The following is a 27,701-nucleotide window of genomic DNA, read 5'->3' on the forward strand; positions in this document are numbered from 1 at the left end:
ACAGGACGCTAGAATGATGAGGTTTGGGGGTGGATGAACGGAAGTGGAGGTGTGCTTGTTGGGACGCATGTCCAGATGACTGGATCAGTCCCGGAGAAAAAGCCCAAGTTTCTTTTACCCCCCCCCCCCCCCCCCCCCCCATCCCACCCCTTCTTTTTTTTCTCTGTGGAGTAAATGATTTTATCCCAGGTTGGTAATGTTGGCCCTGCCACCGGGGGGCGCCACTATGCGCTGAGTGGGACGACGAGGGACGTTGTCGTCAATTTGAGCCCCTGTGAAACAGAGCAAGAAAAAACACAGGGCTTAGATGGAGCACACATAAAACAAAGAGTATGCAACAATAAAAATTGAGTGTTGAACAGTTATCAAATGTCAATATTATTTGTATAGCGCTTTTCACAAAACATTGTTTCAAAGCAGCTTTACAGAAAATCATGATGTTAATGTATATAATGTCTTCATGCCTTACTGTTGCATTCAGCAGCTGGGCGGTAATATAGTTTACATTTTGTGACGGTACTGGCAATCAAGCATTTAAAATATACAGTATAGTACAGTATATATCACCCTACGTGAGTTTTCTGTATGCATGCGGATAAAGTTGGACGTACAGTACTTTTATATCCAACTTTATATAATGAGCCGGGCGATATTATAGTTGCATTTTGCAGTGAAATTAAAAAAATTGAGATTTTGAGTTGAGATTTGCTATATTGTACAAAATGCTTTATCTGACTGCACTGTGTTGGATCATATATATCCAACTTTATATATAGAGAGCTGGGCGATAATACAGTTTACATTTTGCAAGGATATAAACAATCAGAGATTTGCTATATAGTGCTTTATGTGAGCACACTAATTACTAAGTTTGTATCTTATAAATGAAAATAAGATGCATTTTTAATCTAATTTAATGTAAAAATGTCAAATTAATCGGCAGTGTGATCAAATATTGAGCCAAAAAGAAATGCAAAAAATCCTGACTACTAATGCTTTATTCGTCACACTGGAAATGAATGGAAGATCATGTTGAGCGCAATGCATTGTGGGATACAGTGTGATCTGGTTGTACTGTATATTGCACATGACAGGAAATGCTATATATACTGCACATTACAAAAATAGTAGTATGGCAGTATGCCATTATGAAAAGTCCCTTTGTTGTAAATTAAGTGTAGGACATTTAGTTGTATTCTCACCAGACAGGCTGAATCCAGACTGGTGCAGGTTGCGAACTGGTTGAGGAGCAGTTTTGATTGGAGAAGTCTTACCAGAAGTGACAGGGGTCATGACCTTAGGTGTCACAGTGACCTCACACACGGGGCCGTCATATAGACCTCGCGGGACTCCGCGCAGCTCAGCAAGCTGTGAAGAGAGACGCCTTAAATACTCCAAATCATGATCTCTAATCACTTGTGATGAGTTCATCTGGGAGTTTTATGTGTGTATATGCATCTCTCTTTATATATAATGTGTATGTACCCTGCTGCGGGCCTTTATCCTCTTGTAGACGTAGTCTGGGAAGGGTTTACGGGCGATGTAGCGTCCAGAACCCTCAGTAGTGTGCAGATTCCCGTCCTCTAGGACGATCTTCCCCTGGCTGATCACCACCAGAGGAGCTCCACGCACCTCAGTCCCCTCAAAGATGTTGTATTCCACCGCCTGAGAACGACAGAACACGGGTAAAGCGCTCAGATCTTTATCCACTACGTTCTACAAATGTCTGTCTAGTCTGTGTACTTTCAACAGAATCTGTAGCACACCCCTTAAGCAATTACATATTAAAACATTATGGGATTACACTTCATTTTAAGGTGTCATTGTTACAGTGTAATTATATATTTAAGTACTGAGAATTATTAATTAACTACATGTACTTACTTAGGATTAGGGTTTGGTTGAGGGTTAGCTGCATGTAATTATGCATACTTTACTGTTATTACTATGGTAAGTACATGTAAAATATGTAACAAGGACAGTGTAAAATAAAGTGTTGCTGCTGCATTTATTCTGTCTGGCATCATAACATTATATTTTCATGAATAAATCACACTCAACATGACAGAGTTTATCAAAATTATGTTCAAATTATATATAATGGATTATGTACTGTACATTTTCTCATTTCAGATATTTTCAAGTGATTTTTTTGAGCAAAACTATTTAAATGTTGTATAAAAACAATTATAAATGTAAAAACTACTTTTTCCTAAATCTGTAATATTGATTCATATTATATTGACCAATACTAAATATATTTTCAGTCACATTCAGTCATTTCTATAAAAAATTGGTTGGTTGGGTTGGTAAGATTTTTAAATGTTTTTGAAAGAAGTCTCTTCTGCTCACCAAAGCTGCTTTTATTTGATCAAAAATACAGTAAAAACAGTAATATTGTGAAATAACTATGTGAATATATTGTAAACTGTAATATATTCCTGTCATCAAAGCTGAATTTTCAGCATCATTACTCCAGTCTTCAGTGTCACATGATCCTTCAGAAATCATTCTAATATGATGATTTTGCGGCTCAAGAAACATTTTTGATTATTATCAATGTTGAAAATAGTTAATACGTTTGCGGAAACCGTGAACCATTTTGTTCAGGATTTTTTGATCGGTCGAATTTATTTTAATTTGAAATCCTTTGTAACATTTATTAATGTCGCTTTTGATCAATTTAATGCATCCTTGCTGAGTAAACGTATTCATTTCTTTCCAAAAATAATCCCACCGACCGTAAACTGTTCAGAGGTCACCAGCGCTCAGTGACAGCGAGTGTGACCTCATGATAGTTCACTCTCTCCATATTTGACCGCATCAGCATCCCATTCCAGTCAAATTAAATCAGTGTAGACCGCAGGATCGGCCTCGCTGACAAACATGAGCGGACAGAGCGAGCGAGTCAGCAGAATATTAAAACAGCTCAGAGCAGGGGATCATGGGAGTCAGAGCTGGTCCAGAACTAATGGTGTCGCCCACATTACGGTTCATTTAAAGAGCCCTCAGACAGACAAACAGCCTGTGATGATGTAACTAATGTAACATTCAGACAAGGGCTGCACAATATATCGAAATTTCGCAAATGTATATATCGCAATATGCATATCGCAACAGCTTACAATAATTTGGGTCATGAACAAAAGACAAAGAGAAAATCACTCGCTGCTCTTGGCTGAATACTTTTGTAGCTTTAATAAGAATCAGTATATATTTAATTCATACAGTGAAAACTAAGAAGTGTTTATTTTTACATTTGATTATTAAGTTTCTGTTGTTCTGTATAACCCTAATGTAGGCCAACCTGAAACCCTTAACGATGTGCTTTCAGAAGTTGTAGGGATGTTTGCTTGTCAAAAAAATAATGTGAAACACGTATGTAGGTTATATAATTTTAAATATATTTTAAAGATAATTTAAGTTTATTTTACACACTTTAAGCATTATCGTATCGCATTATTTAATGAGTTATCACATATCGCATTTTTCTTCAATATCGTGCAGCCCTAATTCAGACCCCAAAAGCTTTCTTCTCAGTCCACCAACATTATCCACCCAAACTCTTCTCACCAGGTGGTGACTCTTAGCAGAGATGATTTTGGTGGAGTCGGGGTCCCAGAGCACCAGATCGGCGTCAGAGCCCACGGCGATACGGCCCTTCCGTGGGTACAGGTTAAAGATCTTGGCAGCGTTGGTGCTCGTCACAGACACAAACTGGTTTTCATCCATCTTACCTGTCACCTGTGAAGCAGAACATTCATCTTAAGGACAAGGTCAGAAACGAGTTACGGGAATGATACAGTAATGAAAGTTACATTGATTTTTTTTTTTTTTTATAAAGTATAGGTATAGTGTGTTGTGCACGCCATGAAACAGAATATCACTTCAATAAATGCAATAAAAAGTACCTTTTATTAATATAAATAATGCTGACATGTATTATTGTTTATAATGATAATATTTATTTATACAAATAATAATTATAATAATCAAAATAATGCAACATGGCGCATCCAATCGGATTTTAGAGAATAAACTACTAATTGCTAAATAACTTTTTTTAAATGTACCATATAATAATAATAATGTATTATTTATAAAAATATTGATTATAATAATTTTTTAAATAATGTCACATGGCTTATCCAATCAGATTTTAGAGAATAAACTATTGATTGATAGGTAACATGAATACAAAAACAATTTATGTACCTTATAATAATAATAGTAATTTATTATTTATAAAAATATTGATTATAATAATGAAAAAATGCAACATGGCTTATCTTATCTAATTTTACAGATTAAACTATTGTAAATACCCTGCTACCTTATAATAATAACAATAATTATTATTATATTTATAATAATCAAAACAATGCAACATGGCTCATCTAATCAGATGAAACTATTGATTATTAAATACACATTTTGGCTGCAATAAATCAAAAAAGATAAGCCCATAAAAAGTAACAAATGATTTTGAACAGCAAATTCTCGTTTAATCTGGATCTGTAACAAACCATATGAGCACATAAAGCAGATAAAGCGTCTCTCACCACACACTTGTCCCAGATGATGGACATTCTCTCCTCAGTGCCGTTAGTTCCCTCTGGGATGAGGGTGAAATTATCCTTGCCGACGGCCCTTTGAGAGGTGTTGAAGGTGCAGTGGGCGCTGCCAGTCACCTGCAGATCCCCACTGCACAGAGAACAGCCGGTTAAAACAACCACAAACATGGCAATATAAGGTTTTTTTGACAATGTATTACCAAGGTATTCTTTGAAGAACCTTTGAATACCATGCAAATACTATGGTATTTAAAGGGGGGGTACAATAGTGTTTCATGTATTCAGAGTTGTTTACAGTGTTAAAGAGATGGATTCTCATGCTTAACATGGCCAAAGTTTTTTAAAAATATTTTGGACGAATAACGGAGAATTTCTGTGCCGAAAATCTTACTTCCGGGTTGGTACAAGTTTCGGCTGTTTTTTTTTTTTGACCGTGGATCTAATGACGTAGACCAGAGTGGAACTCCTTATATGAGCATTTCTCCCGGAAAAGCGCGACCGCGCACCTCAACGCGCTTCAACAGGAAATCATCGGCAGCGCTGCATAGTGTCTCCAAAGTGTTTTTGGTGAGGGAAAGCTTACCAAAGAACCCAGCGTTAGGAACAGTGGATGCAGAAACGAGTTGTGTAGACTGTTTGTTCCCTGCATTTCGACGATGAATGTTTTATAAACAAAGCCCAGATCGACGGATTCTCTCTATGGCTCTGGCTTCGCCCACACGGCCCGCCTCCAGACGCTCGTTTTTTTTCCGGAAAGACTCGGTACAGCCTATTTTCTCTTAGAAATATAATAAAACTAAAAGACTTTTTGGAGATATGAAGGATGCAATACTACTCTATAGGTACTCAAGATTAACAGGAGATTGAGTGAAAATGAGCATTTCACCCCCCCTTTAAATATGTTCTGTTGTGTGTTGCTAAACTCCATGTGAACTTTTGTTAGTAAAAAAACATGCATCAACTTATTTTATAATAATACATGCAATTTTATGACTGCATATTAATTGAGAAATATAATTTCCTGTCACAACACAACCGTTTAAAATGAACTAGTAAAGGCAACAAGTTGTTTAAGAAATACACTTTCCATTATAAATCATATACATTTGATTATATTTGTTAGTTAAAACACATCAGCGGAATTATATCGAAAACCCATTTGATTTAACCATCAGATACCTTTGCTGTACCATGTTATCCCGTGTTATTTTAATATAATTAAGATAATATTATAACTTTTTAATCATATTTTGAATTTAATTTGATTTTCATTTTAGTTTTTTTTTAAATGTCTATAAAATGTTTATACATTTTAATAACAATTTCTGTTTTAGTTATTTTAGTACATCAAGTTAAAATGAAGATAACTAGCTGAAATAAAATAAGTTTGTTTTTTATATGTACATTTTTTATTTGAGTTAACTTTTATTTTAATTAAAGACGATGCTTTTTGTGTTTTTTTTTTGCTTTAATTTTAGTTAACTACTCTGAAACTTCTCCCACAGTGTTTTTGTAAGGAAAGTAATTTCTTTCATAATCATTTGTATTTTATCTTCGTTTGTGTAGAGAAAAGCTCACAGTCGGCCGTTCTTTGTATAATGGTGCCCTCTAGAGATCAGCCTTCACACATTCACTGTGATCCAAATACCCCCTGTAATCTATGTCCCATAATGCACTAGGACACACACCAGGCCAGCAGGGAGTTGAGATAGTCCGGGGTGGTGGGGTCGGGGCTCAGGGGTGGAGATGTGATGTAGGCTGCAGCTTTGGCCCAGTTCTTGCTCCAGTAGTGAGTGCCGTCTGTCCCCAGGCTGGCTGAGATGGGCTCTCCGTACACCACGGTACCTGAGCAGGGAAAGCACAGGGTCAAGGTCGCTACAATGGTTTGAAGAGCTGTTTGCTGCTCAGTGAGCACACTAGATTTAAAGGTGCTCTAAGCGATGTTGGGTGATGCCACTTCTTGTTGACGTTCGAAGTATTGTCAGTCGTTGTCGTTGTCTAGGACATCTCTCCTCTAGCTAACTTCCCTCTTCAAGCTTCTCTCGCCAATACCCCCCCCCCCCCCTTCATGTTCACGCGCACTAACCCCCCCCCCCAAATAATTCTTGTCGGTTATTGGCTGGAACACTGTTTGTTATGTTTCGTGGTCCAGGCTTGGCCAGTTTGTTTTTCTTGCCGTGTGTGGAGCCTGGGCTGTCTACAGAGACCGTGTTTTTTTACAGTGTGTTCAGGGGACAGGCAGCTAGCAGATAGTGATGAGATGTTTGCTTTATGTGACAAAAAATGTTTCGGCCTTTAAGAGCTACTTCGTTCTTCATACTTAAGTGCTCATAAGCAGACGATGCTCTGTTTCAAAGTCTTAAGAGTTGTTTTGCTGTATAACGTCTGCTGGAAAAACAGCTAAAACCAGTCAATGCATGATGGCTGGACGTGGACGTAGCTGGTTTAAGCTCTTCTCTCTGGTTTTAGATGGTTGGTCAGCTAGTCACCCAGCCTTACCTGCTAAAGAAGTGTGAAAACCCCTTTAATACCAGCAATGACCAGACTGGAAAACCATCTTAGTCTGGTTTTAGCTGTTGTTGTTTTATTTTTCAGCATTGTCATTATCCCTTACTGGAAACCAAGTCAAAAAAGGCTAATAAAAACTCCCTTCTAACAGACATTAGCATAATGCTAAGCTAACAGTTAGTTTAACAGTTAATTGTTCATTGCACTTATTATAGATACTGATTAAAATATTTTTAAAGTCCCCGTGAACCGGAAGTTGCAAACGACTTTTCTCCAGTGTTATGACGTATTTCCCAGTGAAAAGGAATATTGAACAGAGGGCAGGGTTTTACTCTAGCGCTCCTCCTCTCCATCTCTGCTCATAGCAGACTAACGGTTTGAGGGGAGTGGTTAAGCGTTGCCCAAACCAATTCCTCAAACCTACGTCATCAGAGAAGGTCCTCCAATGCAGAGGGGAGGGCCATTTTCAGATTTTGATTAAAGATTACCATGGTAAAAAAATTTTTTTTAAAATATTTTCTTGCACGGATTAATTGTTCACCACAAGACTAGTAATATGCGCTAACAAAGTAAATAGGGTCAATTTTGCTTTCATGGGGACTTTAAAATGACATTTTCATTAAAAAAAAATATGTGAAAAGGTACATCATAAGGCAATGTACTTGCTCTGCTGAAAAAAACAAAAAAACAAAAAAAAAAAACTACAAAACCTAAAGCTAAAACGCTGGTTTAACAGGGTTATTTTAGAGGGGTTTTGGCCAATTAATTCAGACTGGGAGACCCTATCTAATCCCTAATGAAAAAAAACCTATAACAAAATGTATTTAAAATACATTTATTTCATACTAAGTAGGCCTATACTACAAATCCATTAACATATACTGACATATTGCTTGAGACTTACTGATGTAATTATAATTCAACTTTATGTGGAGTACTTCTTTATTGCACAATGCACATTTCTTAATATTAAGCCTAAAATGTGTTTTTTTTTAAATATCACTATGAGTAAGGATAGTATGATCTCTGTATAATATCAATCTTTAAATGCAAGATATTTAAAGTGTACCTAAAGTATACTCTCAATAGTTCCACTTTAGCACAATCAAATATACTTAAGTATATCTTTAGTTGGACCTCAGCACTATTTCCGGATAACTAAAGTGCATTAAGTTAAAATTAGTTGTTCCAATTCAGCAGACTTTTAAGTATATCAATTTAGTATACCGCAATTATAATTGCAGGGTATTTACAATAAGTACATAAATATTTAAATGTGTTTGTAGTATACATAGCATGAAATGAATGCATTTCAAATACATTTGAGTATATTTAAGGAAACCATCTAGATAGAGCTTAAACCAGCTAAGGCTAAGCTTAGGCTGATATATTATTCTGATATTTTTCAGGAGAGGCTTACTAGTATTACTATTTGGCACAGCATCTGTGTTGGAAATTGCTTAAAAATGTTGTCTGGGTTGGCAGGTCAATAGTGTTTGGAACATCGTCAGTGTCAAATGGCCTCTAGGTAGGAGTCTATTGATAATGTGAGAATAAAACCCATGTGACAGCTTTTTCCAAGCTCATCCAAGGGTTGAGTCGGATGTCGATCAATTCATAGGACTTTTATATTAAACATCTGATGTACCTTTTTTTCTAGCCTGGGCGATGACATCGGCAGCACTCTTGCTCATCACTTTGGTGATGTAGAGCGGGCAGTTGGTCTGGTTGGCGATGGTCACAGCCCGGTTGATGGCCTCGGCCTCCACCTATAAAACATCGGCCGACACTCACTGACCTTCAGCTGAAATTACAGACGCAGCCGAGGTAAAGTGCTGCTCAGCACCTCCTGAACGCTGACTGCACTTTATGTGCGCCAACGGACTCGGCTAAAGGTTTCTGGAAGGCTGATACCAATGATCAATGACTTTGGCAGCAAAAACTGTGGGAAAGTGGAAAGTCTGAACTCCCCTGATCCCTAAAGGGAAACAAACCATAAATGTGTTTTAGTGCAGCATGTTTGAAGGTTATTTTGGAAGCGTTTCTCGGGTCTCGATGTACGTGTAAGGCCAATGATGTGCTAAAAACCTCCATCCATGTGGTGCACAGCTGTAATTTTGTAGTATGAGTGTTCTGATGGTGTATTTGGTGTGGTGTGATGTGCTCTGGATTATAGCTAAACTATAGTCAAGGTGCATTTGAAGCGTTTTACCTCCTCTGGGCGGCTCAGAACGTGTCCCTCTGGACCAGTGATACCCAATCCCAGAATCCTCTTCTGCTCCTAAAAGCAAAAAGACAGTAAAAGAGATTTATATTGACTTCACGTCAAAAAACAAAACAAAAAATAAAACCCAATTTATCAATACAGCAATGCAGACCTTTTACTTTTTACAAATACTACATTTAATATTCTATAATCTCTTTTCATCTGCATGTGTGGAAGGGAGGATGATAAATGTCACAATTCAAAAAATCTTAATTATCCCAAAAATATACATATTTTTTCCTTCTTTTGAGGTGATATACAGTACTGTAGATCAAATTCAATATAAAAATCAGCATTGCCATCACAGGAATACATTACATTTTAAAAATATTCATATAGAAAACAGTCATTTAAAATAGTAATAATATTTCACAATATCACTGTTTTTACTCTATTTTTGATCGAATAAATGCAGCCTTGGTGAGCAGAAGTGACCGTTAGTATATTTCGTACATATATGTTGAGCTCACCTCAGCAATGATGTCACCGTTCTCTGCGTGCACCTGGGCGATGGCTCCAGTGTCCCTGATCCCACTGAGTACTTCATACATCTATAACAGACAGGAGAAACAACGTTCGGTGTGTTTTCTGTGTTTTTCGTCTGCTCTGGATCTACGGCTTCAGGAAACGTGGTGAACATGCTCTCTCAAATCACATCAGTGCATGTAAAACTCATCATTACTGCATTCTCAATGCACCGAAAACACAGAGATTTAGGCTTTATCAATTAAATAAACCGTGTTTAATCCAACATTATAAGCATAATTAAAGGCATATGCATGAGAGACCATGCTTTACAGTCATACCTGGGAGTCATTTAGCTGAAAAATATCCTTGTAAGCCAAGTAGACCAGGAAAGAGTTGACACCTGGGAGAAAAAAGACCAGGATGTTAGACATCATCAAACATGGACACACATGCAGAGTGGAGTCTTGTAATGATTCTTCCTTTCGAAAATGTGTGTAATTTGAGCCATAAAGTGCCTAAATCATCACTTACATGTGGGAATACTGTAGCCTACTAGGTGGATAAACCTAATCACTGATGTAACTGATGCATTATTTTCATAATTAACCCATTTGGGCCAAATGCAATAGGAGGGTTAATTGTCATGAAAATAATGGCAAAACATTTCCCAAAACATTGCAAATGGATTTACACTATCAAAAAGAACAACAACACCAACAACAAAACAAAACCCTCTCCCAACTCAAACAATCTCTTGGCAAAGTAACTGGTGTAGCTTCCGTGATTCAACCATAACGGGGAAAGCCTGATTTTTCAAATCTACACATACCGTGATCTTTGACCAGCGCCTCGACCTCCTCTTGCATACCCTTGTGCCACTCCGTGATGTCCACATGGAGAGAGTAATCACAGCAGGACTTGTGGTCGGCCCACTCCCTCCACTGGTTAAAGGCAGCGATCAGACTAACGCCCGGCTCCGGAACCACATGATCCACTGAAAATACACATCAAAATATAAATATATTGATCCTATATACTTAAAGCGAGGGAACTTGTGTATATACCATAGAGTTAAATGGAAGGATATTAAACTTCAACATTTAACTCGTCCCACACATTTTGGGGTTTAAAAGACTTAATACTCAGTGATATTATCAACTTGTCCAGACTGTACTGACACTATTGGATGAGAACAAAACTGGAGCTGGATAATGAGAACAGTCTTCAGTAGAGCTGCTTTATAGCTGAATCGAATTTGTTTCATAATTGAGGCAACTGACTGTTATTGAAATGAACTGAATCAACACTGAACTGACACTATTGGCTTTACACTATTCTGTAAAGGTGCTGTCTGTAATAATGACAGCTAGTGGTGGAAATAGGTACTGTAGTCCAAATTCAAAATATCAGAGATCGTTGTTTCCCCCGTCCCCTCCTCCTCAGACTCGACGATCACGCGGGTTGCCAGTTTGAGGACACGCAACAGGAACGAGCGTAACTGACAATGAATGATTTATCCGCATTTTAATATGCTCTCGTTCATAGAGATTCTTAAATGGATATCGAGGCTTTTTAGGTTGCGTGGAATCTGCAATCTCTGACTCAAAGTTGAGTTTGAGTTTGTTTGCTTGTTTCTAAGGCTGCAATGCACTGCGTTTCTGCCGACTGGGAACCAGGCGTGTCGAAATACTATTGGGTAAACTGGCAATGGGCGAGATCACACAGACCAAAACAAAAAACGACTGACAACACGGAACGAGTAAAATAATAAGTCAAATAACTGGCTGTAGAAGTGTTTTTCAGAAAAACGAGTATGTGAACTTAGCATGTTTCCTGAATATCTGCAAACATATTATGGCATTTTTATGCTTTAGTAGAGTAAAAAAGTTACATACAGCACCTTTAAAGCTGAATTAAGCATTTTTCATGATTTGATTATTTTTCATATTACTTTTCATAATTTAATGAACTTTGCATTGTAATTGAATCAGTTTATAAAGCAATATGATCAGTTTATAAAGCTGATATGTCTAATTTATTCATAAATAAAATCCAGATAAAATGTACATTCTTTATATGTAGAAATTTGACTATCATCCAAAACATATTAGATATGAATTATTTTGTGTTACATTTTGAAAATAAAACTATAATTATGGGCAAATTACTGAAATTAGAAAAAAAAAGAAAAAAAAAAGAAATTAATCCTATTAAATACAAAATATCATGAGATTACGATTCATAATTTTAATAACTAAATTGAATATAAATCATTATTTTATAATTATTTTTGTTATTATATATTTAAACAATTATATATAAATATATATAATATATTGTGTATATACAGTATATAAATATAATATTGTACACAATATTCTGTGCATATATTTATATATATATATATATATATATATATATATATATATATACATAAATGCAAACAATTTATATGTAATAATACAATTTCATATATTTTTTATAAATTGCATATTTACATTTATGCATTTGGCAGACGCTTTTATCCACAGCGACTTACATTGCATTTCAAGATACACATTTTAAATTCTTATCAGTTCTGGCTTTCTCTGGGAATCAAACCCATGACCTTGGCGTTGCAAGCGCAGGCACTCTACTGTTTGAGCTGCAGGAAAGCACATATAAATTATTTTATGGTCTTGTTATAATTTTTTTAGACGTACTGATCATAGTGGTGCCGCCAGCGAGAGCAGCTCGTGTGCCCTGGTAGAAGTCATCAGCCGCTGTCATGCCCCGGTCGGGCATCTGGAAGCGGGTATGAACGTCAATGCCACCTGGGATCAACATCCTGCCGTGGGCGTCGATGATCTTCACACCACCAGGAACTATGAGGTTTTCACCGATTTGCCTGGAGAGAGAAAATAAGCATCACAAAGGTCAACAGAGGTCATCTCTACTGTCAGTCAATACTTCAGACTAGAAAAACAATGACATTAAATAATAATTAAGACACTTGCTTGATGACTCCATCCTCCATATAGATGTCGGCGTGGAAAGACTGATCATCGTTCACTATCTTCGCACCTTTGATTAGAAGACGGTCACTCTGTGAGAAAGGGAGACAGAGAGTCATTTATTCCCAGCAGCTGTATGCTAACTATTTATACAATAATTTGACTGCAACTCAATAGGTCTCGCATGCTCTCAGTTTAAGCACAGAGACACTTTGTTTTTGCATAGTATGAACAATAAACCAAAAATGCATATGCATATTTCACAGTAACATCTCCTTCACTGGCGGTTCTTAAAGGCCACATACCCACTCATCTCTGTTTCACTCATTTACCGAGTTTAATATACAGTATATACAGTATATCTCAAAACAACTGTAAGTTCAGGAGTGACTCCTGCATTTCATACACACATGGATAACTTAGGGGATTCACCTTTGCATTTAAAGTGCCCCTATTATGTTATTTTAAAGGTTCCTCATTTTGTTTCAAAGGTCTCCTACAATAGGTTTACCTGCATCCAAGGTCAAAAAACACTTTAATTCTCTCATAATATACATTGCAGCTTCACCTCTTTTCTCACAGTGTCTGAAACCGTTCAATCAAGGATTCAGTCTCTCTAAACCCCGCCTATCTGAAATCCTGCTCTGTTCTGATTGGTCAGATGCCCAGTCTGTTGTGATTGGTCTACTCTGCTCTGATTGGTCAGATGTCCAGTCTGTTGTGATTGGTCAACTCTGCTCTGATTGGTCAAATGCACAGTCTGTTGTGATTGGTCGATTGCTTACAACGACTGGTCAAAGTAGACATTCACGCTGGCATTATGCAAATTTGTTACAAACCTATGTAGGTTTGAGTAGGAAGTAAGACTGGAGTTACCGACGACTTGTTTCAGGCAGTTCAGAATCGATTCTTTCTTTTGGAAGACAATAACTCCATTTATCTGCACTTTGATCTTTAAAACATTGCAGACCTTTTAGATTCACAAACAGCTCTATTACACACTATATGAAAGGTAATATTGGAAAAAGCATAATGGGTCACTTTAAGGCAATTGACTATAAACCTTGCAGGGTGTGTGTGGCTATAAAAAGTCACCACTGTTGTTGACAATGAAGTGATTTGATAAATGCTTTTGCATGACAAGGTCACTGTAGGAAAAATCCAAATGAGATGCAGATCTCTTCAACTGGAGACTATAGCTATGTTTCCATCCACACGTTTTTATCTGAATTGAGTGATATCGAATGAAAAATGCCTTGTGGAAACAGTAAAATTCGATTGAATTTCATGAATATCGACTCAAATGAAATACGGTCGGTCTCATCGGATTTTATCTTGATCGATATACGGCTTATGCGATAAACGCTGATGGAAGCGATAGATGACGCGATTCATTTTGTCTAGCAAAACTTTGTTCGCAAATGTATGCTTGAATGTTGTGCGATTCAGTGCGAAAATGAAATGGAAACACCTTAAAATGTCTCAAATCAATTCGATATACCAATTTGATCGCAAAACAGCATGTGACGTCATTACGCACAGGTTTTTATTCGCTTTAAAGCCGTTGGATGGAAACACACATTCACCAGCTTTATTCGCATGAGCTTTTTTACCGAACTTCAGATAATTCGATTGACAAGTGGATGGAAACATAGCTATAAACAATCCTGTTATAAACCACTCCGTGCACTAATTTATTTTACAGACAAGCACTGGACATTGGGTTCAATCACAGATGAAGCATAAAGATCGCTTAGGCACATCAGAAAAACACAGTGATTCTTATCATGCTAAATGGATTGTGACACGCGATCATGGGCACAAATGTTATTTAAGGACACCGTGATTGACTGCAGCCCACATGCTTTCCTTCTGTTCAGACACACAGTTCAATTATTTTTCAATCAATATTAAATGATTGAATGCCACAGTATTGCCACTTTAACCCATCGTGATGGTGACTTCCAAAGGCATGATGGGAACTGTAGGGGGTTTAAGAAGATCTCAGCTGCATTGTGCTCTGTAATTAATGACCTGAAGAGATAATTGTCATAGAAGTCCTATTCTGTAACTGGTTGACTGCTAATGAGTAGCTATCGTTGAGCCGTGGTTCAAGATTCTACTGTAAGAAAAGAGCCTGTGCTGTGGAGAACAAGACAATGCGGGAAAGACAGCTAAAAAGATAAGTATTTATAGATAAAATATATTTATGATTGACCACACTAAAAACTTAATATGCTTTACAATCATATCAGAATGATTTTATTTTACGAAACAAGCACAAATTAATGTTGACTTTACAATTTAGTACAGTATGTCACATTTTTAGTGCTGTTGATGACTAGCAATGAAGTTTGATAGAAAATACTACTTACTAACCAACTATTAGAGGTACAACAAACTACATTTCCCATCATTCTCTGTAGCAACACAGTTAAAATGATAAACAATAAAATACACAACATCTGGTTTAAGACATGCTTTTTTGGGGGCGTTAAATAATGGTGCAAATACCAGTAAATAGACTAGCGCAAACGTAAATCACCTCATGTGGTTCATTTAAATACTCTCCTCTCATACATTTTGCATCTGAAAGGGAAACTCCTACAAATGCATGCACGCCTTTTCAGCGCTTATTTTTCACTATGTGTCTTTAGTGAACCCTAACAGTAGTTTTTTAACACCAAAAGAGGGTTTGCGCTGGATCAAGCAGTGAGTAAATCTGGCCCATAATGTGCATCATTTGCTCTTATATGTTCCATTACGGGTGGTTGAAATGACCAAAATCTTATATCACGATATGAATAATTTTATTTCATTAAAACAATATATTATGAGAAAAGTGAAAGTAAGGGTTTTACAAGAAAAAAAAAATGCTGTAGAGTTTACTTTGAAACCTTTTTCACTCAGAAATTGCAAGTAAATTACACAAAAAACAAAGAAATGGGAAGTAAAATAAGACATTTTGAAGTTGAAAAACTGAAATAGTATTTTCTTGTAAAACATACTCTATATTAATTTGACAAAATAGATATCAGATATCATTGATATTTCACCACTTTTGACACCAATTTCTGTATCAAATGAAAAAATGAATACTAGCCTAATCTAAGTAAACAAGAAAAAAACTATTACTGAGATAAAAAATAATTAAAACGAATTACAAGCAACAGCACAAATAAATATAACAGAAAAAAAATTCAAAACCTCTACCGGATGACAAATCTCTTCCGGTTCATCCTGTCTACCGGTATATCGCCCAACCATTATTGCTAAAATATAGCCAATGTATTTTGGATTGTTGTTAGTAAGTGGAAAAGAGAGAATCGTTTTATTCAGACCAAAGTACCCTGAGCACACCTTGCAAATGCCCCCCCCCCAAAAGTTTTCCACATCAGCTATAGCTAACATAATCCATGTATACAGTATATCAACTACGGTTCGAGAAAGAATGATCATTTTACTTAAACATGTAAACGGAAATGAGGCCTCATCTGTCTCTGAGACAAAGCCTCTCTGTTCACGGCTTTACTATGACACACACAGTAGCTCAGACATGTATCCTCATAGTCGGCTGTGCCACAAAGCGCTCGCTCATGCTGTTAGCTGAAAACATCTCGCAGACATCAAAACAATCTTAACTTTGTTAGTCACAGTGGAAGGACTCCAGCGATCACGTGGGCTATTTGTGATGTTTACACAGAGCTTGAGATCAAGATGCACTCGTTTTATTCAACCGTGACAGGACTTGTGCTCTGTAGTTGTTTGTTGGTCACTCTTCTCTACACAAATCCATCACACTAGTGCTGTCTAGACAAACGCTGGCTCATTCTGCAGCCTAAAGGCTCATTAAAACAGACCTTTACACATCAGCTGACCTGCTGAGCTCTCGGCTTATTCAGCAGTAGTTTAATGTTCTAATGCATTCAGGAAAACTGACCAGTTACACGATTAAACACAAAATTTAAAGGCAGCATTTCAAATTTAACTAAATGGATGGTTATGCTCCTGGATTCTCAATCAAAAGATATAATTGGCACAGCTGAAGCATCAACAACATCAGGAAAACTTGAAATCCAGTGAAGCCCAGCTAACAAAAATATGTTCCAAGAACGTTTTGCTAAGGTTCACATTGTAATAAATGCGTTATTTATGAATGTTCTCTGAACGTTCAAAATGTTGTTTTTTTCTTGGTTATGTGAACGTTAAAGAAACGTTCCGTTTTATCATTCTTCAAACATTTTTTTAAATGTTACTTTTGAATGTTCTCTGAACATTCTAAAACAAGTAACATTTAAAAAATGTCAGACGAATGTCCAATTAAAACATTTCAGAAAAAAGAACACTCCATGTATAAATAATGTTTTGGGATCATTATTAAAGACCAGATAACTTTAAATGAACATTCTATTAATGTTACTGGAAGAACGCTTGCCTTTAACTTTGAGAGAACGTTGGCAGAACATTAGCTTAAGTTCTGAGAAGGTTCCCTGTCAGCTGGAGAGCTGCTGTCCATCCGGTTACCATGTCATGACCTTTATGACCCTAGATCTGATCTGGATAAGCCTTGTGTCCAAAATACCCTCCGCTGATACATATGACACACTGAACTGACTGCACCTTTACTAAAAAGAATCAGAGCTTTACATGAGTGAAATATGAAGCTATTTGCTTTTAATAGTAAAGTAGATCAGTAGGAACAAACAGACGTATAGTGTATAAACCAGACCCTGTGCTAGATGACTCGTCCATTGATTCTTTACTGTCAGGTTTCGACCTCACTAATGGCAGCTATTTCAGCTCTAATGACCATATTTGTGGCACAGTTTTAAAAACACAATTAAGTAAACATACACCTTACGTTTTGAGGTGCAAATTAATAGTATAAATATGTAAGAAGGAAAAATATGCATAATTGTAATATTGTAAAAAATTTTTTTTAATTATTCACCAATATTTTAGCCTCAGAGTTTTTCGAGGTGTAATGGAGGACAGATATAAATATTGTATTGTATAAATAATATCTGAAATACCATGCCTTAAGATTCGAGATGCTTAAAATGCTTTTAAATCATATCAGAATCTTGTATTTTAAGAGGCAAGCACACAACAATGACGTATTTACCATTGGATATGGTGTATTTAAGAGATATTAGTAAAAGAACAGTGGAAGAAACAAATTGTTATTGTTAATGTTGACTTTACAATTTAGTATGTACACATTTTGAGTACTGTTGATGACTAGCAATAAAGTTTGATAGAAAATATCACTTATTTATCAGGTTTATGAGGCGTCAGAATGGCATGACGATTTCCCAGCATTCTCTGTGGCAACAAATGCAAAGATGAAGCATCTTTATTATGATCCTTATTATGTTTCATTATATTGCCAAAATAAGTTTTGTTTTGTAGTAATTGGGAAAAATCTATTGAATAAAATATAAAAAACTACAGTTCACATATTAACCCTTAAAGGAGTAAATGGCTTGGGGAAGAATCAGATCATGCAATTATCATGAGGCATATCTGAGACAATCATCATCTCAATCAAACATTTTTTAAGGTATTCTTTCATGAAATGGAGGACAGATATAAATATTGTACAAATAAATAGATATGTAACTAAATAAAATGTCTACAACACAATATAGTTCTACCCATCTCTAATAATTTTTTTTTTAAAAACACAGTTATGGTAAGGCATGGACAGTGTACAATGTAGTGAAAAAATAGAAACATTAAAATACACACAGTATACGGCCGCTAGTTAATACGAGACTATGTGATCTTGTCTGTGTAAAATTCCAAAATTCCAAAGCCGCTAATCCTGATACATTTTGCATGAGGTCTGCGCAAGAATACCAAGAAGAAAGGTTACGCAACTTTGTTGTAAGAATGTTGTCTTGAATCCGCAGAAGAACGTAAACTCGTCTCTACATGTACTTACATGTTTATGACGTTTGACAACAAAAAAAACAGCCACAAAAAACAAAAGCTGACACCAATCTATACAGCAGACTCACCAAAAATAACTTTACAAGCTCAAATAACATTTTAATGCAAGTGCTCAAATTTCAATTCATAATTCCTGAGGATTCTGACACTGCTGACACTACTATAGTGTATTACTCAAACTGCAAAAATTTTCTGTGGTTAGAAATACTGTTGATGGCACTGAACTCGTCCTGAACCCAGAATATTCCTTTAATCCATTGTAAAGCCTGCGAATGGGCTTAATTGGTCATTATGTAACAGCAAAAAGATCCCTACTCTAGTAGATCAAGCAGTGCAAATAGTGCTTGTACTTAAAACGTTGAACTAAACGTTTGTTATGGTTATATTTCCGACAGCTAAGAGTGCATAGTGCCGCTCTGTTTAGAGTAAAGAGACAAATGCAGCACTTAGTCATTTTCTCTTCTTTTCCCCCACGTAGTGTGTAGTGCAGTGAGCGTGAGAGGTCGTTAATGATGGCTTCCAGAGAGCCCATCCATACCAGACCAAATCCCTGCGACCCACTTACAGCAAATCCAGTGCATACTTTTATCCTAAAGACACACTACTCAAATTGACAACCAGGGGGGCTCCCAGAAAAACTGCCTTTCCGAAAGTAATGTGCACTGAGAACTAAGAGAAGTGGGTCAAACACACTCAGATTGGTGAAGGTATACGGTCACATCTAGCAGTAGTGGAAGTGTTTACGTGGCTGATCAGGTTTGTGTTTCACACAAGACCATAGACATTGTAGAATTATTTTAGTAATGCCTCACAAATGTCCACTGACAAATGATTTAATCATGTTAAAGCTGGTTTGCCAATCATGCTCATATAATCATAACCTGAAAGCTGTATAAATAAGCTTTTCATTGATGTATGGTTTGTTATGACAGGACAATATTTGGCCAAGATACAACTATTTGAACATCTGGAATCTGAGGGTGCAAAAAATCAAAACATTGAGAAAATCTCCTTTAAAGTTGTCCATTTATGTTGGCGATTGTGCGGCATTCACTCACAAAAATAAATGTTTCACATATTTACAGTAGGAAATGTACAAAATATCTTCATGGAACATGATCTTTACTTAATATCCTAATGATTTCTGGCATAAAAGAAAAATCGCTAATTTTGACTCATACAATGTATTGTTGGCTATTGCCACAAATATAACCGTGCGACTCGTGACTGGTTTTGTGATCCAGAGTCACGTATGTGGTTGAAATTATATACAGTATTTTGAGTGGTAATAATCATACTTTACGCAATTACATGAATGCAGAACATTGTGTTTGAAATAACAAAACATATAACATAAAATGCAAGTATGCACTGCACTCTCAGCATTGTCACATTAGATAACGAGCAATAGTATAAACTGTTTTCTTCTACATTTGATGTTTATAGCTTGCACATATGGTTTAAAGGGGTCTCTATATCCTTATTCAGCACTGAGATGGCAAGAGCTTCATGCAAACAACAAAATTGACTCCATACGTGATTATTTACACTAGAAAAATGGTTAATGTGGCCTTTTTCTGTTCATCTCAGTCACAGAAAAAGAATATCACCCAAACTAGCCACGGCAGATTATTTCCAGGTCAAGAAGTTCTTCCTAAATAACAGCAAGTTGACTATCACTGTTGAATCACTGATTATTGGAGCACAGATTATTCAGTCTGTGCACTTTTAATTCAATGTGGAATTTGCAATTTCTTTGTAATTATTTGTGAAATGTACTTGCAATTTCACAGTTTGCTGTGTTCCAGGAGCTCAACTTCTCTGCGCTATAGCTGGAAATCTGGAGTCTTTCTGATCCAGAGGGTTAATCGTGAGTTCAGCTGCAAATCAGAATGACGTTCCCGGGTTCTGAACTAACAATCAGTGTAATCAGGATCAGCGTGCTGTCAGAGGTTAATTATCTTTATCATGACAATTGAGGCCATAACAATGTCACAGTTTTAACCAAACGCGTGTCAAATTAAAGCGAGCAGTTTGTCGACACCTGCCAGCAATCAAAAGCACATTGGTGTTGAAACCAAGTTTATTGGCACCGACATTGTTCTCAGGAAGACGTATCATTATGTGCTATTACTCAACAATTCACTTCAGTGATTTTTCTAACCACACATTTGAAGCACACACACCAGGGGCCCTATTTTAACGATCTGAAACGCAAGTATCAAGCGCGAAACGCAAGTAACTTTGTGGGCGGATCTCGGGCGCTGTTGCTATTATACCGGCGGGATAAATGACTCTTGCGCCCCACGCAAATCTAAAATGGGTTGGTCTGAAGTAGCTTCATTATTCATAGGTGTGGTTTGGGCATAACGTGAAATAAACCAATCAGAGCGACATCTCACATTCCCTTTAAAGGCACAATATGTAACTTTTTGGCTTTAAAAATAGCAAAAATCACTATATCTATGTTATATTTTTTTTTAGTTGTGTACTTACATTATCCCGACTGTTTCCAAAAACTTTCAAACCAGGAGAAATTTGTAATTTAATTCGAAGACACGTCCCGTTTCTTTATTTCCGTTTTGTCGCCGTCAATGACGTCATATCCGCGTTGTCCCTGGTTTCCGCTCGTGCTGCCATGGCAACCAGAGCTATGAACCAGAGCCGTCTGATAGTAACCAAAGCGACAGACGTGGACAAATGTGTAGTTCGCAATGTCTATCTGCACGCTGTTGTTGTTTCGTTCAAACATTATGGACCATGGCAAGCAGAAAAAAGGAGAACTAAAACGAGAATCAATATCAGCGCGGTGTTTTCGAGATGCCTAGAGCTCCCATAGACAGTATATAAACGAGAGCTCCACGTCCGAGACTTCGACCGCTCCTACATGTACTTTATTAAACAGGTGAGCACATTTACATAAAACTAATCAATGTTATATAGTTCAACAATGATAAAATGTTAGAATATGATCTGTATGTTATTCTAATGTTGATCTAGCTTACTGCTAGTCTCATACAGACAAACACATACATTTCAACACATTCAAATGCAGTTTAGTGTGATAGTGTAATGTTAGACCAAGTGAAACAGCGCTGCATTACCTCACAAGTTTAATTTGTCTAATAAACTGACCTGTGAGTAGTAATTCTGCGTGTAGTTCGGTAGAATGAAATGTCAATATTCCTTTTATATCCGCGGGACTCGCGTCGCGTTTGGAGCTGATAGCTGTCTCTTAGCAATCCCGAACTGCTTCATATCACAGTCATGATAAAAGCATCGATGTATTCAGTCATCCATAAACATTATTAGATCGGTCAGCTTGACGTTGACGACAAGATCCATAATTCTTAGCAAATGTTGCGTCATCAATCTATGCCTTTGTTATTGTAAATAGGTTAGCGACCCCTAGTGGCGAAAAATGCCATACTGTCCGTTTAAGAGCAGGCGCGCTTGTTCCATGGCGGATTGCTATTATAACGGCGGATTTGCCAGGAGCACACCAGGAGCGGTTCACAGCCGAGGAGACCGACGTTCTCGTCAGGGCCGTAAAAGACAGAGAAGTGACACTGTATCGGGATGGAGAAACCCACCCAAATTAGCTTCGGTTAAACAGGCGTATAATAATTTGGGTAAATGTGTAAGCTAGATTTATGCCTATTTTTTCACATCTTCGTGGACACAACAATGATTTCCCTCATGTGGAATATTTTTCCTTGTAATTATGTATAGTTTACAAAAATGGGAACTGCTGCGTCTGTGTAGATGAGAGAAGCAAAGTGTATGCGCGTTGTGCACACGCTACATTATGGCCAAGCATGCGCCCTTAAAATAGCATCTGAATAACGCGCCACTGACTTTAGACGAGGTTTTTCCTGGTCAGTGGCGGAATTGTTTTCTGAAACTGCAAAATAGCACCAGGGAACGTTTGCTCCGGAACACGCCTCCTCTTTTCGCTGAACAATTTCCTAATTTCCTAAGTTCATTTCCTAATTTACCAACGCGTGTCTGTGGAGGGAAAATGCCATGTCATGATTACCGTCATTTCGAGATGACAACACATGATGTTCTACTGTTTAGCTTTTTTATGACAACACATCAACGCCTAAATGAATCTGCAGCAGTCAGGTGGTACAGCGGTCACATGGTACAAGTAGGAGCTCTCTGAATATTCCCAGCTTACAAGTTGTAAATACTAGGGCGTGAATGCTTTAACCTGATTGAAATCTCGAAATTACGACATGGTGTGAATGCACCTAAAGTTTCAGAGCATCTGTCATGATGGGTTGATGACACACATCTGAGTTTTTTAAGGTGAGCTTCACTGCTGTCACCAGTTCAAACGGGGGTCAAAGGGAATGAACGACTGCACTTTTATCAAATCAATGAGAGCATGAGAGAGAACAACATAAAACCAGCGGCAGGGTTCTCAAGTCTCACGCATTGGCCGTGAGACACACGCAATTAAACCAGTTCACACTCTCACACGCCACACCGTGTATTTCTCACGCTGAAAAGGCAATGCCAACCAAGTTGTCCTACAAGCTTTATATATAACGTTGTATACGAGGCGCAGGCACACAAAGTGAAGGTTCCTGCCGCCAGCACGTATCTCGGCCAGATTGCGTTCGTTAATAGGCAACATAGATGCGCGAACACACGGAAGTTGACGGAACATTCTCGGCCACCGTACGTTCATTACTAGGTAACCAACAACATCGCGCAAACACACGTCGTGATGATGGAGAAGGTAAGTTGGAAGAAAGCTCGTCTAACATTTTAAGGCTAGAACATCTAATATATAGCCCATCGTATACATTATTATTGATGCAGTCAAAAACTCTACAACTACTTTGCAACCAGGCCAGAAGCTTTGGCTCAGTTTGGCTAGCTTACGTTATCTGAAACTAAGGGAAATGTTAGTGGGTATGGGAAGGAATGAAGATGTATTTCTTTTTATTTCATTTTATTTTAAATCAATTTAAATGTATTTATTTTATTTTATTTTAAATTATATATTATACTGTATTAATAGTATTTCTAGTTACATTAAGGCTACATACGTATTAAAGCAGAGTGCTCTGGGTAATATATATCCTGTCAAAACATACATTAATCATTGCCATTGCATTTGTATTTTTCAAACACTTACAACACAAAACACATTTCATAAGCTGGAGTGTGTACTCTTGTGTACACACACACACACACACACACACACACGCACACACACACACACACACACACACACACACACACACACACACACCTTAATAATACACTAATATGTAATTTGTTCACAATGTCCCACCACACAATAAATCATTATGCCGTTTCAACAAGACACATTCAAAATGCAAAAATATTTGTTTTTCCAAACTGTTTGGAGCAATTTGTTATATTTTTTGTAATTTTTGTATAACTTATTTGTAATTTTGAAATATAACATTAAGGAGTATATTTGATGTGATGAATTGCTCTGTCATTTATTAGATTTACCAATTGTTATAATTTCAATTTGTGCTGGTTGATTATGAACAATGGGTAAAATTGGGGGGCGGGGACAGGTGGGGGCAGGGCTCCATTAGGCTCCTCCCCCAACCACATGTGATCTCACTCCAAGCTTTTGATAAAACTTCAGAACCCTGCAGCGGATCTCTCAGACATTCGATATGCTGCGGATGATGAAGTCAGGCGAAGCAGAACATTGTCTGGGGTGTGGGAATGTGATTACTGCAGAAAACATGCCTAGAAAGTGGGCCGTGTGTGTGTGTGTGTGTGTGTGTGTGTGTGTGTGTTTCAGAGGGAAAGGATCGAGTGCTCAGGCCATGTTTGTCATGAGTGATGTGGCGATGTGACACTGTAAAACAATGATAAAATGAGAAAGAAGAATAAGATGTATAATTTTAGTATAATTGTAAAAACGTCCCTCTTCAGCCCTTGTCTTTTTGCTTTGAAATCATTTTTTATAGAGGAAACATAAGAATAACTTTTAAATAGTAAGTAATATTTCAGGATAAACACTGGACAGAAGCAACTGAGGTTTACTTGATTATACATCTTTTTTTTTTTTGAAAAATCATGTGAGTATCAAACATGATCCAACAGGCTTTTAATGAAGGTTTATTTGTTCATCTCTCAATCATCTTTATATTGTATTGCATTATTTGTTCAAAACTACAGAGCGTTGATCATAAAACTAAGCATTTAAATATCATCTTACAAAGACTGGCAGATATAGAGTGAGATCTGATATATGCATTTTATGTAAGTATCTGCTGTACTGTTATAAATATCTCACTGATTTACATTACAAGCATCAGAATGTCATCTTATTTTTTGCCCTTATAAATATCAGCAGCATTTGCACCAAATTGCATATTTTTGCTCAGTTAGGGCCAACACAATTTATGTGTTTTTTACTCCTCGAGTATGAGCTTCATATTTCCACTATATCATCATATATGACCCATAAAAGCCTGATGTATCAGATATGACACAAAACATAAAACACATATGCAAACTTTTTATATATAGATATATTGTCTAAAGGTTCACTAAAGTTCTCTGTTTCAAAACATTTGATTTTTCTCTGCCTATTATTTCATAAATCAGGCTTTACATGATTAAGAATCTTCATGCAGATCGTTCCCATACAATCTCATTCACATTTCCACATATATTAACTGGGGTGCCATTCACATTCGGCTTTAATTTACAATAGCGCATTGCAGCTTTTGATTCTAAACACATGGATGCAAATGAGATTTAAAATCTTTGCGAAGAAAAAATGTGAGTCTGTTCCTCATCAAACTTGATAAACAATATCATAAGATATAGTACATCAGTCATATGGACTAGTTGTAGGTTATTGTATTGTGCTTTTTTGCTCCTGTTAGAGCTTGACAGTTGATTTCAGTATAAACTGTCATTGTATGCAAAAGAGCTGTATTAATATTCAAACACTCCGCAGAAAACGAACAGCATACAGATTTGGAACAATGACATAACGTGATCTTGATCTAGTCCTTTAAGTCTTTGAGTGTGTAGTATAGTGCAGTATAGTATCAGCGTTTGCCACCCACTGGCAGTCTTATCACCATCCCTTAAGATGGCTGAAGCTTAGCTGACGTTTAAGAGCTAAAGGCAAGATCTACCGGCAAAGGCAGAGTTTTCCTCTTTCTCCCTCCTGTCCCAGATCTGTCCGTTCCTGCAGGCCTTCTGCAACCAGATCACCGCCTCTAAAACAATCCCAGAGAATATCGAATGCAGTGCACACAGTCTTTGCACGGTGATAGGCCAGTGGTGGACGGATCATGTATTACAGGCAAGTGTCACCACATACCATGACATACACTTTACATTCACTGACCTACTTTTCAGAAGAGGATTTTCATCCATTTCCTCTGGAGACGGTTTTCTGCATTTGCCACGGCCGTCAAACCAGCGGGGGTGTACGAGGAGGCCATTGCTTCGGCATTTAAACCGAAGCTGCTTTTTACATTAATGAATTGCACTTTTGAAGGTGGATTTTGTCAAAGCCATCATTCACTGAAGATATAGCCTGTCTTGTAAGATACATTTCTGCAATAGATATATACATTTGAAGGCTCAGTTGGAATAGTGAATAATTCTTGATTGGATTCTCTGATTTGAGGCTATGATATATCCTGAAGGATGTATGCATGCTTTTCACAAGCTAGTTTTTCAAGTTTTCAGTGCATGCGAAACCATAATTCACAAAGATTTCCAAAGAACTGCAATGATGCAACGCTTCACTGAAGACAAGATATTCCTAGGAAGATGAGACATATTCCTAGGATCTTAAAATAATACATGTATGCATGAATGCTGAACAGCTTTCCATACAGTCGTTTTTAATGTTGAAAAAAATACTTTTGATGGCGGATGATTTCAATGCATACAGAGACACTAGTCACAAAAAATCACCAGTGATGAATTACTGTATATTCATTTGTGACATGATATAGCAACATTATAAGACACAATTTAGCAACAAAATAGGATGGAATGTAATAAATTGTAGCATTGCAATGTTTATGGCTAGGAATAATGCATTAAATTCTATTTAAACGAGGCTGTTTTATAATGCATGCACGACAGCTTTCCATAAGGTAAAATATTCATCCAGTGGGACCCAGCGGAGCTTCAATGGATCTGACCCACAAAGAACCCCGTTTGATAAGTGGGTCTGAATGTGTGTGTGACACTGAAATGAGAGGTGACAGTAATCCAACATCTGATGTAAAGGTATTGGCATAACTGGACCACCGTGAAAGCACAAAACCGCACACTGCATATATAAGGCTTAACTTGATCGTTTCAGCACTGAAATGCCATTATAGGAATCTCCGCTCCTGTTAGGAGTCGCTGTCATCATTTCATCACCTCACATTCATAATCGCGAGTGCTTTCAGACCATCATTCGTGTTGATCTGTACTCACAGTGATGCGAGGGATGTTCTTTTTGCCCTGGTATCCGGACATCTCTGCGCTGATGGCTGGAGATCCTCACGCGTAATGGTTCCCGATGCGCGTTTGGAGAAGCTCAATGACACCCGCCGCTGTCGGCACTAAACAACCCGGATGCGATGGTGGGATGTTTCCAGACAATCCTGCAGAGATTCTAAAGGCGGATGATGAAGTTTCCCCTCGGTTTCAGGAGACGGGCTCTTCTCTCTTGTTCCGGCGCAGCGGCAGGACGTTCCAGACAGACACTGATGGAGATTTACGCGGCCAAAGCCACCGTGCATGCGCAGCGCAACACCCCACCCTGATCCACGCACGCACACACGCGCACGCACGCACACACACGCACGTTAAGGAATCAATTCTATTTCTATAGATTTTCTATGTATTCCTATACAATCACAAACTTATTTTTGATGATACACTTGTGTGTGAAACAAAAGCATT

At 37.3% G+C, this 27,701-nt stretch overlaps 1 protein-coding gene across 1 annotated transcript; it reads right to left on the reverse strand.

Annotated features, from left to right (window-relative positions):
- Positions 1-165: 165 nt before the first annotated feature.
- Positions 166-27,409, reverse strand: dpysl2a (dihydropyrimidinase like 2a). Its single transcript, XM_081348266.1, has 14 exons — positions 27,231-27,409; positions 12,807-12,901; positions 12,519-12,703; positions 10,646-10,810; positions 10,155-10,216; positions 9,819-9,899; positions 9,295-9,363; positions 8,731-8,851; positions 6,263-6,419; positions 4,563-4,704; positions 3,574-3,744; positions 1,486-1,665; positions 1,203-1,368; positions 166-272 (listed from the first exon to the last, which is right to left on the reverse strand). Exons 1-14 carry the CDS (start codon positions 27,270-27,272, stop codon positions 181-183), a joined length of 1,728 nt encoding a protein of 575 aa, XP_081204392.1. The 5' UTR covers positions 27,273-27,409; the 3' UTR covers positions 166-180.
- Between the last annotated feature and the right edge of the window lie 292 nt (positions 27,410-27,701).

Source organism: Scardinius erythrophthalmus (genome assembly GCF_964197995.2).
Source record: "Scardinius erythrophthalmus genome assembly, chromosome: 20".
Classification (NCBI taxonomy): Eukaryota; Metazoa; Chordata; class Actinopteri; order Cypriniformes; family Leuciscidae; genus Scardinius; species Scardinius erythrophthalmus.